Source organism: Dama dama, chromosome 30 (assembly GCF_033118175.1).
Source record: "Dama dama isolate Ldn47 chromosome 30, ASM3311817v1, whole genome shotgun sequence".
Lineage (NCBI taxonomy): Eukaryota > Metazoa > Chordata > Mammalia > Artiodactyla > Cervidae > Dama > Dama dama.
Genome location: NC_083710.1, coordinates 89,942,297 through 89,955,225, shown reverse-complemented (window position 1 = coordinate 89,955,225; position 12,929 = coordinate 89,942,297). Strand labels below are relative to the sequence as shown.

The 12,929-nt window shown below is 43.4% G+C and overlaps 1 protein-coding gene across 8 annotated transcripts in view; it reads right to left on the bottom strand.

The window, feature by feature from the left end:
- The window catches only part of CHAMP1 (chromosome alignment maintaining phosphoprotein 1), a 36,858-nt gene extending 26,938 nt beyond the window's left edge, over positions 1 to 9,920 (bottom strand). For 5 of the 8 annotated variants that reach the window (XR_009691425.1, XR_009691423.1, XR_009691424.1 and 2 more), the window contains exons 1-2: positions 9,789 to 9,920; positions 5,926 to 6,046 (exon numbers count right to left, since the gene is read on the bottom strand). Coding sequence is in view for 3 of the 8 variants with exons in the window: in XM_061133747.1 (XP_060989730.1) it covers positions 1,052 to 3,534; positions 5,926 to 6,046; positions 8,517 to 8,531 (2,619 nt within the window). In the remaining 5 variants the exon portion in view is untranslated. Of the gene's footprint in view, positions 1 to 83; positions 3,535 to 5,925; positions 6,047 to 8,516; positions 9,067 to 9,139; positions 9,530 to 9,788 lie in introns of those variants that run through there. The other 3 variants (XM_061133748.1, XM_061133749.1, XM_061133747.1) reach the window with 3 other exon arrangements.
- Positions 9,921 to 12,929: the final 3,009 nt, after the last annotated feature.

The following is a 12,929-nucleotide window of genomic DNA, read 5'->3' as shown; positions in this document are numbered from 1 at the left end:
TCAGTGTGAAAACAAGTGGAAACTGGAAATAATGGAATTTGGTATCATAATATGAAAATTACACAAAAGAAAACACACAGGAATATGTTGCCAACATGAAAGCCTTTGTTTTTAATTTGGTCGATACACATTTGACAAAATATTTTAGAATAAAATAATCCATAAACAGGCACCAAGTACTTACAGTAACAACTGTGAGAAACACAGAACTGACGTATTCTCATACAACGTTTATTTATAAAACTTTTTGTGGTGAATCTGGAAGACTTTCGGTTCTGCCCACGGCCCTGGTCTGAAGCCCCGCGATGGCGCGTGAGGCCCAGGAGGCCGGCGCGCGCTCGGGGCGGGGAGGGCCAGGCCCGGGGGCTGGGGGCAGGCGGAAGACGCCAAAGGGGTCAGCCAAGGGCCAGGCCTAAAATCACGCGCTTGTCTCTCAGCTTCCTACAGAAGGCTGCAAACCGCATTTTAAACTGACTCAATTTCCCCTTTTAGCAGAAAATCAGCAACCCTGAGACTCCAAATTTCCATGACATAAAAGCTAATAAACACCTAAAAGTGGTTCAAGATTACTAAACTAATATTTTATGACCAAATAGAAACTTTAAAATAATTTTTATGATCTGAAAACACACTTAAAGAGAAAACTTCTCAGAATTTTCATGCCTAATTCTTAAACATTCTAACAAATAATTTCCATTGTCCGAAATTAGCTGCACAAAAAGATTTAACTAGATGTTTCAAACTGTGTATGACTTAGTCTTGTTATATAGAACACCTACCTCTTTGCATTACTCAAATATACTAAAGAAGTTAGAGAAATTTTACCCATGTGGAATATACAATATGCATTTATTGACTTATACAACAGCCACATAAACAAGAGACCCAGGAAAAAAAATAACAAACACTTATTTTTTGTCACACTACTGAGACAAACACAGTACACCATAAACATCAATACCTACTGACCCAACTAGGCTTTCTAACTGATACTTTCAACAAATGGGTTCAATAAACTCTGTAGAGCACATATCCACACCATGTTTTAAAATCAGATTTGCTGCTCCTCCAGTGGAGGTTCCAGAGCTTCCATCAGCTTTTTATTTGCTTCCTCATTATGCCGGCTTTGACAATGAGTTAAATGTTTCTTAAAGCCTCTTGGAAAATTTGATTCAAAATTACAACGTGGACATTTAAGCAAACTTTGCCCATGAGCAGCTACATGATTTTTAAGGAGAGATTCCAGAAGAAAAGCTTTTCCACAAATTGTACATTTGTAAGGACTATGGACATTATGCTTGTTAACCAAATGATGCAAAACAGCACCTTTTTTCATAGCACGACAGCAACAAATTTTGCAATAATACTTTCCTTTTCCACGCTTCATGTATTTTGCAATCTCTTCTTCAGAGATAAAAGCCTCTTTTTCTTCGGTAAACTGCAATACATTTTTGGACTGCTCTGGACTAGTAATGTCCATTTTGTTCTCTTTACTAAAATCAATAGATTCCACATCAACCTGCTCTTGATCACTGCTTGATTCTTGGCCCTTACTATCTATTGCATCCAAATCTGTTTTTATATACTCACTGCTACTAAGCTCAGCATCAGAGTTCTCTTGGTTGTCTTTCTTGAGCTTCTTTGAGGAAGGAAATAAAGTGTCTTCTAAGAGTTTCTTAGGTGTAGCCATTAGCTCTTCTTGAACTAAAACATCGCACTTTTGATCATCTATGGCATCTGCCTGGAGTTCATCACCAAGCTCAACTGCCTTCTGAGACTCCGAGAAGATGGCAGATTTTGGAAGTTCGGGGAAAAGGGCATGCTTCCGGGGCTCTGGAAAAAGAGCACGTTTTCGTGGTTCAGGAGAAGCAGGAGGGGCGGCTTTAGCAGACTCAGAAAACAGGGAAGGCTTTCTAGGCTCAGTATCGATAGAGAGAACAGGCTTCCAGATATCAGAGGCTGCTTTTGGGGACTCAGATGGCCCAGAAGGACCTGGTTTCCGGATCTCAGGGAAGACAGGTTTCTGAGGTTCGATGAAGAAGGAAGACTTCCAGAGATCAGGGGAACCACCACGGGAACTTTTCTGGGACTCAGGAAAATCAACTGAAGCAGGAGATGTTTTCCGCTGATCAGGAGAAAATTTCCAAAGCTCTGGAGACCCTGAGGGCTTTCTGAGTTCTGGAGATCCTGCTGGACTCCGGATCTCTGGGGACAGTGTTGGGCCTGGTTTGCGAAGCTCAGGAGACACTGGAGGAACTGTCTTCCAGTGTTCAGGTGACAAGGTGGGAGCAGTCTTTCGCAGCTCCGGTGGGCCAGACTTCCAGGACTCAGGAGATGCAGGAGGAGATTTCCAGGAACCAGACGAGACTGATGAAGACTTCCAGGAGGCGGGGGACACAGATGGAGCCGGTTTCCAAGGTCCAGGTGATACAGAAGGAATTGGTTTCCAAGGTCCAGGAGACACAGATGGAGCAGGTTTAGCTGGCTTCCAAGGCCCTGATGCTGCTGATGGACTGGATTTCCAAGACCTGGGGGATCCAGGTGGCCCTGGCTTCCAAGAGCCTGGTGACACAGCTGGGGCTGGCCTCCGAGGCTCTGGGGAGACAGCAGAGAACGGCTTCCAAGGTTCAGGAGACGCTGATGGGGACAGCTTCCTTGGCTCAGGGGAGACAGTCCGGGCTGGCTTCCGAGACTCTGGAGATGCAGTTGGGGACGGTCCCCAAGGTTCTGGGGAGGCAGCTAGTACTGGTGACTCGGGGGATGGGGCTGAAGGCGGCACCAATGTTTCTGGGAAATGGGAGTGTTTCTGGGCTTTGGGATTAGTCAGAGTGGCCTTTACTGGTTCAGGAGACACAGGAGCAAGTTTCTGTGGTTCTGGAGAAGGAACAGGGACTAGTTTCTGAGATTCAGAAACAGGAGGGGCTGGTTTTGGAAGTTCAGAAGAAACAGGGGCCGGTTTTGGAGGCTCAGGAGAAGGAAGAGAAGGTGTCTGTGGCTCAGGAGAAACAACGGGGGCAGGCTTCTGAGAGTCCAAGGAAGGAAGAGGAGCAGGTTCTGGTGATTCTGGAGACGTAACTGGGCCAAGTTTCTGTGTTTCTATAGAAAGGGCAGGGACAGGTTTCAGGAGCTCTGCTGAACTGGAGGCAGTTTTCTGGTGTTCAGGAAGAGGGGGGCTTTTCACAGGTTCTGCTTCTTTGTTGAACTGATTTTTTGGTTTCTCATTCCATTTCTCTGTGGCCGAATGTTTGGATGTGATGTGATAGTATACATTAGAGTACATCTTGCTGGTAAAAAAGCATTTATGGCAGTGAAACAGCTTTGCACTTTTCTGGTAAAATATCATTTTACCTAACCCACCGGCATCCATTTCATCACAAAATTCTGGATGGATGGTACCCATGTGGATTTGTACATTTTCATAATCTGTGCCTCTGAAATTGCAGTGGTCACACTCCAAACGTGCCGACGTCTTACGAAGTTCCTGGAATACTTCCATTTTTCTAACATACACGATTTTATTCTTTAAGAACAGTGCTGCGACAAAGGAGAAATAAATGAATGATTTTCAGGGATCATAATTTTGAATGAAATGCTATTTCTGGTCCATTGTATACTTGAAAAACTTTAAGTCTAGAATGGCACGTGCATTTATTATATAATATCTCTATAAAGACTGTGAAGAGAAGGGAAAAATATAACTAATTTTTAACCAAGTTCCAGGAACTCTGCTATTTTTACATATATCATCTCATTTAATCCTAACAATATGACTCCAATATTATTTTCCTCTACAGATGACGAACCTAATGTTCAAAGTCAATTATCCAGGTTATAGGACTATCAGGAACCCAAGCTTGATTCCAGAATTATCTACTGCATGTGCCTTACACTTTAACTCTAATACCCCGAATCAACAAGCTGTTAGCACACAAAGGCTAAGCAAACGTCAAAGTTAAAAGCTAGGCTATTCAGGCAGAGCAAGAAACTTTAGACCCACTTTACAAAGTGCTTGTTAAACTAAATCTAACTACGAAAAGACAACTTTAAAAAAAAAGTCAACATATCTTGTAATGCTTTAAACATCCTAATGTATTTTGACCCATTCATTTAATGAGTTAATTATCCTGTGCCCTATGCTCTCCTAGGTGTTTGGGTTTCAGGCGAGTCTTACAATGTGGTGCTTGCGTCAGCTGAGAAGATACGAATGTGGAGGACAGGACAGAGAAGGCTCTCAGCAGAGACCTTACAAGGCGTGAGGGGCTTGTCAAAAACAGCGATTCAGATGGAGGACACCCTGGAGGCAACTTGTTTGCCAGAAAACAGGACTTTTAAACTTGTAAGCTAATCTTCTTAGGCAGTAAAAGTTAAGAGAAACTTACATACTCATTCATGCTGACAAGACATTCACACAGTATCACTTCCCAGGGGTAGTCACTGCACTTATGTATCACTAAAGAGAAGTTCTATGTTCACAAAAGGGCACAAATACATTCTATACAAATGAAGTATTAAACATATTTTTCTGCAATAAGCTTCCATTTAAGGAAGAGAAGTCTGTGGCTCAGGAGAAACAACAGGGCCAGACTCCAGGGAAGTGAGAGGAACATGTTTTGGTGATTCTGAAAGCAACTGGACCAAGTTTCTGTTTGTACAGTAAGGGCACATACAGATTTCAGGAGTTCTGCTAATTAGAAGGCATTTCCTAGGGTATCTTTACATACAGGCTAAGCACTGAAATTCCTTATACAGATCTTTGAACATGAGGATATTTTTGTAGGGGAAATTCCTAGAAATGTTTTGAGGGCTCTTTGCAACTGAAACTGATGTTTTACCAAACTCTCAAAATCCTGCAGTACTATTACATACCTTATATACCAACTGTGTCTATGTGAGGAGTAATTCAATAAATCCCAACTCCCTCATCATCAGAGGATCATTAAACTTCAAATCCTTGCTACTCCTTAGGTGAAAACTGACATCTCACTATTGTTTTAACATTCTCTAATGAGAAAGACTAAGTATCTTCCCTTTTTATCAGCCACATGTATATCTTTTTTCTAGGATGGACTTTATGCATTTTTCTTAATTATTTGTAAATAGTCTTTGTGTATAAAATCAGCCATTTTATGGAAAATATCTTCTCAATTTACCATTTGTCTCTTGACTTTATTTGACTTTTTATTTTTTTCCTAAACTATTTATATTGGGTTGGCCAAAAAGTTCATTCAGGTTTTCTGTAACATATCATGGGAAAATCCAGAAGAACTTTTTGGCCAACCCAATGCAACTGGTTTACACAAAAATTAAAAACTTAAAACCGTTTATCTTATGACTGTGTTTTAAATTATGCCTTCTCACTCAAATATTTTTTTAATAACTCATTATTTTTCCTATGATAACTTCATTCTCTTCTTACATATTTGTATCTTTAATTCTCTGGTATCTAGCCTGTTTTTGACCCCAAATGTATAGTTCTCATCTCAACATTGATTACACATGTAATCAATGACATATAATGTTCTTTTCTTGACATGCAGCATTCCATTTAGCAATTACTAAGTTTTGTGATTCTATTCTGGACTCTATTCTATTCTCCACCAGTTATATCTGGTATGCCCTTCTTAGCATGGATCCAACAACTGCTAAAACAGATTTTGTAACTGACATAATTAATACATGTTCATATACCACTATCAATATGGGTATGGATGCTTTTAATGTTTTCCCTTAAGAACTCCAAGCACTTTTAAAAAATGCACTCATCATAAAATATTCTCTTAAATGTTAGAAAATGAGAAATATTAAAAGCACACAAAAATATATGCAAAGCAATGCTGCTAGAATATCACTGTATCAATTAAGGACAAGTACTTTTAGAACAGGGAAGAAATATAGACCAACATGTTTTTTCATTAGCAGACTTACCAGTTGTCTTAGAAGAATTCTTTAAAGCTGTCTTCAAAGGGCAGGCAAGTGTACATGGCTTTTTGACTAGACCACAGAAAACAATGTATAGTACATGAAGGACAAAGATGAGAAGTTGAACCTGAAAAAAGCAAAAGGAAGGGTAATCAAAATTACTTCACTGTGAAAATCTGTGCCCTCTATAATAGAATTCTGATAATTTCTCTTACTATTCTGCCCCTTCCAACAGCAACAGGGGTCCAATCCAAAGCCTAGACATTAATAAAATGACACCAAAGACTACGGTAGATAATATCCACGACACCTCCCTCGTTGAGTTTCAGTTTAGTGATCCACTACGGAATTATATACAGAGAGTACATCAGGCAAAATGCTGGACTGGATGAATCACAAGCTAGAATCAAGACTGCCAGAGAATTATCAACAACCTCAGATATACAGATGATACCACTCTAATGGCAGAAAACGAAGAGGAACTAAAGAGTTTCTTGATGTGGGTGAAAGAGAAGAGTGAAAAAACTGGCTTGACAACATTCAAAAAACTAAGATCATGACAGCCAGTCCCATCACTTCATGGTAAACAGAAGGAGAAAAAGTGGAAGCTGTGACAGATTTTATTTTCTTGGGCATTAAAATCACTGTGGATTTTGAATGCAGCCATTAAAGTATTACACTGATGAAAAAGTGTGGTTTTGCATTGTTAAACTTTGCTGTTTGATATTGGAATACATTCTTAAATAAATGTAGTCACGATATACATCATTTTAACATGCATTTCTCACTTTATGGCTTTTTTTGCTAATGACATTACTTGCTGCTTATTTTAGACTAGGGAAATGATGTTAGACAAAATGCAAATTCAAGTGGTTTTTTAATTCGAGTTCAAAATGGGTCATAAAGTGCACCAGAGACAATTTGCGGCATCAACAATGCATTTGGTCCAGAATCTGCTAATGAAACTAGACCGCAGTGGTGGTTCAAGAAGTTTTGCAAAGGAGACAAGAGCCTTGGAAGATGAGGAGTGCAGTCGCCAGCCACCAAAGTTGACAATGATCAATTGAGACGATCATCGAAACTGATCCTCTCACAACTACACTAGAAGTTGCCAAAAAACTCAACATCAACCACTCTACAACTGTTCAGAATCTGAAGCAAAGGGGAAAGGTGAAAAGGCTTGATAAGTGACAAGCTCATCAGCTGACCACAAATCTAAAAAAATTCATCGTTTTGAAGTGTCGTCTTCTCTTATTCTATGCAACAATGATTCATTTCTCCATCAGATTATGATGTGAAAGAAAAAGTATATTTTATACAACAACCAACAATGACCACCAGCTCAGTGCTTGAACTGAGAAGACGCTCCAAAGCACTTCCCAAAGCCAAACTTGCACCAAAAAAAGCTCATGATCATCATTCGGTGGTTTGCTACCCGTCTGATCCACTACAGCTTTCCGAATCCCGGCGAAATCATTACATGAGATGTATGCTCAGCAAATTCATGAGATGTACCCTGAACTGCAACACCTGCAGCCGGCACTGGTCAACAGAAAGGGTCCGATTCTTCTCCAAAACAACATCCAACCACATGTCACACAACCAATGCTTCAGAAGTTGAATGAACTGGGCTAGGAAGTTTTGCCTCATCCATCATATTCACCTGACCTCTCACCAACCAACTACCACTTCTTCAAGCATCTCAACAACTTTTTGCAGGGAAAATGCTTGCACAACCCGCAGGAGGTGAAAATGCTTGCCAAGAATTTGTCGAATCCTGAAGCATAGATTTTTATGCTACAGGAATAAGCAAACTTTACAGTTAAAGAAATTGAAACCTACACATTAATATCTTGCTCAAGATCAGGCAACTAGTCAGCATCTGATGAAGGACCACAATAATGTTCTGCTATCTATCCTCAACCAAATTAATATAGTAGAATTTATTAAGATCTTGAAAGGCCAGTAAATGGGTCAAAAGCAATTACATGAAATTTATCAAACATTCAGAAGAACCCCTGGAGAAGGAAACAGCAACCCACTTCAGTATTCTTGCCTGGGAAATTCCATGGACAGAGGAACCTGGCAGGCTACAGTCCATGGGGTCCCAGAGTCTGACATGACTTAGTGGCTAAATAACAATGTATATACACAGTAGCACTGCTCTTCACCTTTGCTTATTTTTTTAAAAATATTAAACTTCAGAGAAGTTTTAGGTTTTAAAAAAAATTGAACAAAAAGTTCTGTGTTCTCATATACCTCCTTTGCTCCTCTGCACATCATTTCTATTATTAACACTGGTAAATTTGTTACAACCGATAAACAAATACGTTATTGTTAACTAAAGCCCATGGTCTGCAACAGGCATCACTCCGTATGTTGTACAGTTCAAACGGGTTTTCACAAACACACCCTGTCACGTATCTCTCGCAGACCCACACAAACTACTTTCACTGCTCTAACAACTCCGTGTTCCTCACAACCGGTCTCTGTAGTTTAGCTTTCTTGTATATATTTTTTAAAACTGTGATAAAATATAGCATGAACTTTACCATTCTTCTTACCACTTTAAAAATGAATATACCATTCAAACTTACCCTTTTTAAATGCATGATCTAGTGGCGTTAAGTACATACACAATGTTGTACGGCCGTTTCCATTATCCATTTCCAAAATCTTCATCATCACAAACAGAAATTCTATACCCATTCAACAATTCCCTCTTTGAGAGGAATCATAAAATGTTGGGGGTTTTGTGCCTGGCTTTTTTTACTTAGCATGTATATACTGAAGCATGCATCGTAATTTCATTTTTTCAAGGACATGCAGCAGTCCACTGTACATACCACCACTTTTTTCCCACTCATCTGTTGACAGTCATGTAGATTGTTAGCTCCTTTAGCTACTCCGGTTGAACAAAGACTGTGCTGTACTTAGTCACTCAGTCGTGTCCGACTCCTTGCCACCCCATGGACTGCAGCCCACCAGGCTCCTCTGTCCATAGGGATTCCCCAGGCAGGAATACTGGAGTGGGTTGCTGCCCTCCACCAGGGAATCTTCCCAACCCAGGGATCGAACCCAGGTCTCCCGTATTGCAGCCAGATTTTTTCCTCACTGAGCCACCAGAGAAGCCCTCTTTTTGGCTACTCTGAATAAGGCTGCTATGGACACTGGTGTACAAGTACCTGGGTCTCTGTTTTCAATACTTTGGAATTTATACCTAGGAGCGGAACTGCTGGATCATACTGGTAACTTCAAATGGTAATTTCTAAACCATATTCCATAGCTGATAGCCGCAATCATTTCACTTCCCAGACAGCAGAGCAGGACTGTTCCAATTTCTCCAGGTCCTCATCAACACTTCGGATTTTTTTTTTTTTTTTAACCAATACTAGCGAGTGTGAAGCGGTATCGCATGCTGGCTTCCATTTTCACAACGCTGATAGCTAAGAGTCATCCTTCGATGCGCTCTGGGGCCATCTGCACACCTCCTCAGGAGAAATACCCACTGAAGTCCTTTGCCCACTTTTAAACGGCTTTTTGTTGCTTAGTTATCAGATACACACCACCCCACTCCGCGGGTTGCCCCCTGACTTCCAAGCGGCAGTAAAATGACAAAGCCCACACAGCCTAGGGGCAGAGAAAACCGCCTCCAGAACCAGGAGCTCGTGGGCCCGGGTTCCGTCGCCGCAGCGCGGTCTGGAAACAAAACGTTTCCGACCTCGGGCGGGATGACGCACGGCTCCCGCCCCAAGCCCCGCGGCCCCACCCGGCCCGCGGCCGCGCCCGGGGCCCTCGTCGGCGGCAGGCCCAAGCCTCCTCGGGGCAGCGGTCCGGGAACGGCCCTCCCCGCCCGCCGCGCTCCTCACCAACGGGCCGCGGCCGGCGTCCGGGCGAGAAAAGAGGGGGAAGCTCGCGGTCCCGGCGGCTCCGCCAAGGCCTGCGGCTCGGCGGCCTCCCGAATGGCGGCGAGGCGCAGGCGCGGGCTACGGACGCGCGAACGTGCGCGCGCCCCCAGGACGGGCGGGCGCGCGCTCACGCGACTTTGGCGCCGCGCCCCCCGCGCAGACCAATCGGATCGCTGGTCTCAGGCGCCCCTTGCGGAGCGCGGCGGCCCCCGGCAGCCCTCCCGCGCCCGGAAATGACGCGCCTCCCGCCCCGGCCGCGCCCCGAAGCTCCGGGAGCTGGCGGGGCTGCGGCCGGTCTCTGCCGGTCCGCCTAAGCCTTTGTGCTTCCCGCTGAGTCCCGGGCTTCTCTCTGCCTTTGCCCGAGTTCTTTTCCGTTGACAGCTCCTGAAAGCGGCTGGCCGCTGGGTTTCCGTGTGAGAACAGATGGCATTCATTACCTCAGTTGCAGGCATCTCTAGTCTATTCCTTTATTTTTTATTTTATCCTCACTTTCACGCCAAATTCTAAATATTGTCTGTCCTTTTAATTTCTGGAAATATTCTAACTTTAAGTAGTAACGGGTTCGTTCTAGGAAATTTTCAGGTTTTTGTTTTTGTAGCAAAATGATCCATACATTTGACCGGACTTAATAGCTTTAAAAGAAAACTTTTCGGACTTCCCTGGTGGTCCAGTGAGTATCTGCACTCCTTACTGTCTCAGCTGGTAAAGAATCCGCCTGCAGTGCGGTAGGCCTGGGTTCGGATCCCTGGGTCGGGAAGATCCCCTGGAGAAGGGCTACCCACTCCAGTTTTCTGGACTGGAGAATTCCATGGACTTAATAGTCCATGGGGTCACAAAGAGTCGGACAGGACTGAACGACTTTCACTTTCACACAAAATTTCATAATTTTTCAGTTATCTTTTACCTGAGCTCTGTGGATTCCTCCCAGATAGAGGCACCTGTCTGGGCTTGAAGAGTACCTCGCTAGATTCCCTGTGCCAAACTCGAACTTCACTTGGCCACCACTGAATTTAGGATGACCAGTTGAGTAAACAACTAGAACTGATGTTTAAACCACCACACTCCATAAATTCAGCCCAACCCAGCACTCTCTTCTTTCTAGTTTAGAACCTGACACTGGGAACCCATGCCTGCATGTGCTCCCCTCACGTTTGTAGGTGTCAGTACAGTGCTTGTTCCTTTGGTTAGAAGCGGCCTCCTCTAGACATTGACTTTGTTACTGGCTACTTCAGATCTGAGATGGTGGTGGGGAGGGGGAGCAGAAGAAAACCAGCCTCCTTGGTGGGGGGAATGGCATGGCGGGGTGGCGCTCAAGTGGGTGTCTGTGGGTCTGGGGCTAAGTACCTCAGTTCTGATAGATAGTCTCATTCTTTCCAGATTATTGACCCAACTTCCACACAGGCATTTTGTGGCTATTTCAACCCTGTGATTCTAAGATATAAATTATTGTAGCATCTGCACGGCAAGTCCCCATTCTTACGTCTATAAAGTGGGCACACTAGACACCGTGTGTGCTGTTTGAAAACTTTCAGTGCTGTAAGAAGTTGCTGCTCTGCCCACAGTCCTGGATTCCTTTTCCCTTTCACACTATTCTGTGGCAGTGCCAACGCAGCTTCCTCAAACCCGGTCCCGATGAACAGTTTGTTTTAGGTGACCACTGGTAATTAGTCATTTTCCACCATAGGGCATAAGCTGCTAGATTTTCATCCCTGAATATTAGTGGAATTTTTACTCAGGGCAATGTAACTTATCTCCCCAAATTTCCTATCTCCAAATTTCCTTACTCCCCTATTAATCAGTTTTCCTTTGAAATTCTTGGTTTTAAGCAACAGAAACCAATTCTACCTGACTTAAGCAGTAAAAGAACTTACTGTGAGCATCTCAAACAGCTCAGAGTCAGCTGGAAGCTGGGAGTACCAGCAGTTCTGAGGCAGGGCTTGAGGATGCATTTCTAATGAACCCCCAGGAGTTGCTGAGGCCTGGGGGGCCACTCTCTGAAAATCATCACAGCAGAGCAACAAAGTTTCTCATGCATTGAAACCAAAAGAAACAGACACAGTGACTCAGACTCCTTTAGTAACAAGACTTGTCCCTTGTCTGCAGGGAGGGGAGTCTAGGGTGAGCTGCTCTAGCACTGCCACCAGGAGCCCATGGCCTTTCCACCATGGGAAAGGCTCAGAGTGCATAGCTTGGGCCTCCTTGGTCACTTTAGGTGATAGTTTCTGCCAATAATATTGAATTGCTCCATTTTATGTTTATGGCAAGACGATTGTGAAGAAAATTTAACGCTGGATTATTGTTGTTGTTCAGTCACCCAGTCACGTCCGACTCTTTGTGACCCCATGGACTGCAGCACACCAGGCCTCCCTGTCCCTCACTATCTCCCGGGTGATGCCGTCCAGCCATCTCATCCTCTGACGCTCTCTTCTCCTTCTGCCCTCAGTCTTTCCCAGCATTAGGGACTTTTCCAATGAATCGTCTGTTTGCATCAGATGACCAAAATACTGGAGCTTCAGCATCAGTCCTTCCAGTGAATATTCAGGGTTGATCTACCTTAAGATTGACTGGTTTAGAGCTGAAAGAGACATGTGCACCCCAATGTTCATCGCAGCACTGTTTATAATAGCCAGGACATTGAAGCAACCTAGATGCCCATCAGCAGACAAATGGATAAGGAAGCTGTGGTACATATACACCATGGAATATTACTCAGCCATTAAAAAGAATTCATTTGAATCAGTTCTAATGAGATGGATGAAACTGGAGCCCATTATACAGAGTGAAGTAAGCCAGAAAGACAAAGATCATTACAGCATACTAACACATATATATGGAATTTAGAAAGATGGTAATGATAACCCTATATGCAAAACAGAAAAAGAGACACAGATGTACAGAACAGACTTTTGGACTCTGTGGGAGAAGGCGAGGGTGGGATGTTTCAAGAGAACAGCATGTATATTATCTATAGTGAAACAGATCACCAGCCCAGGTGGGATGCATGAGACAAGTGCTCGGGCCTTGTGCACCGGGAAGACCCAGAGGAATCGGGTGGAGGGGGAGGTGGGAGGGGGGATCGGGATGGGGAATACATGTAACTCC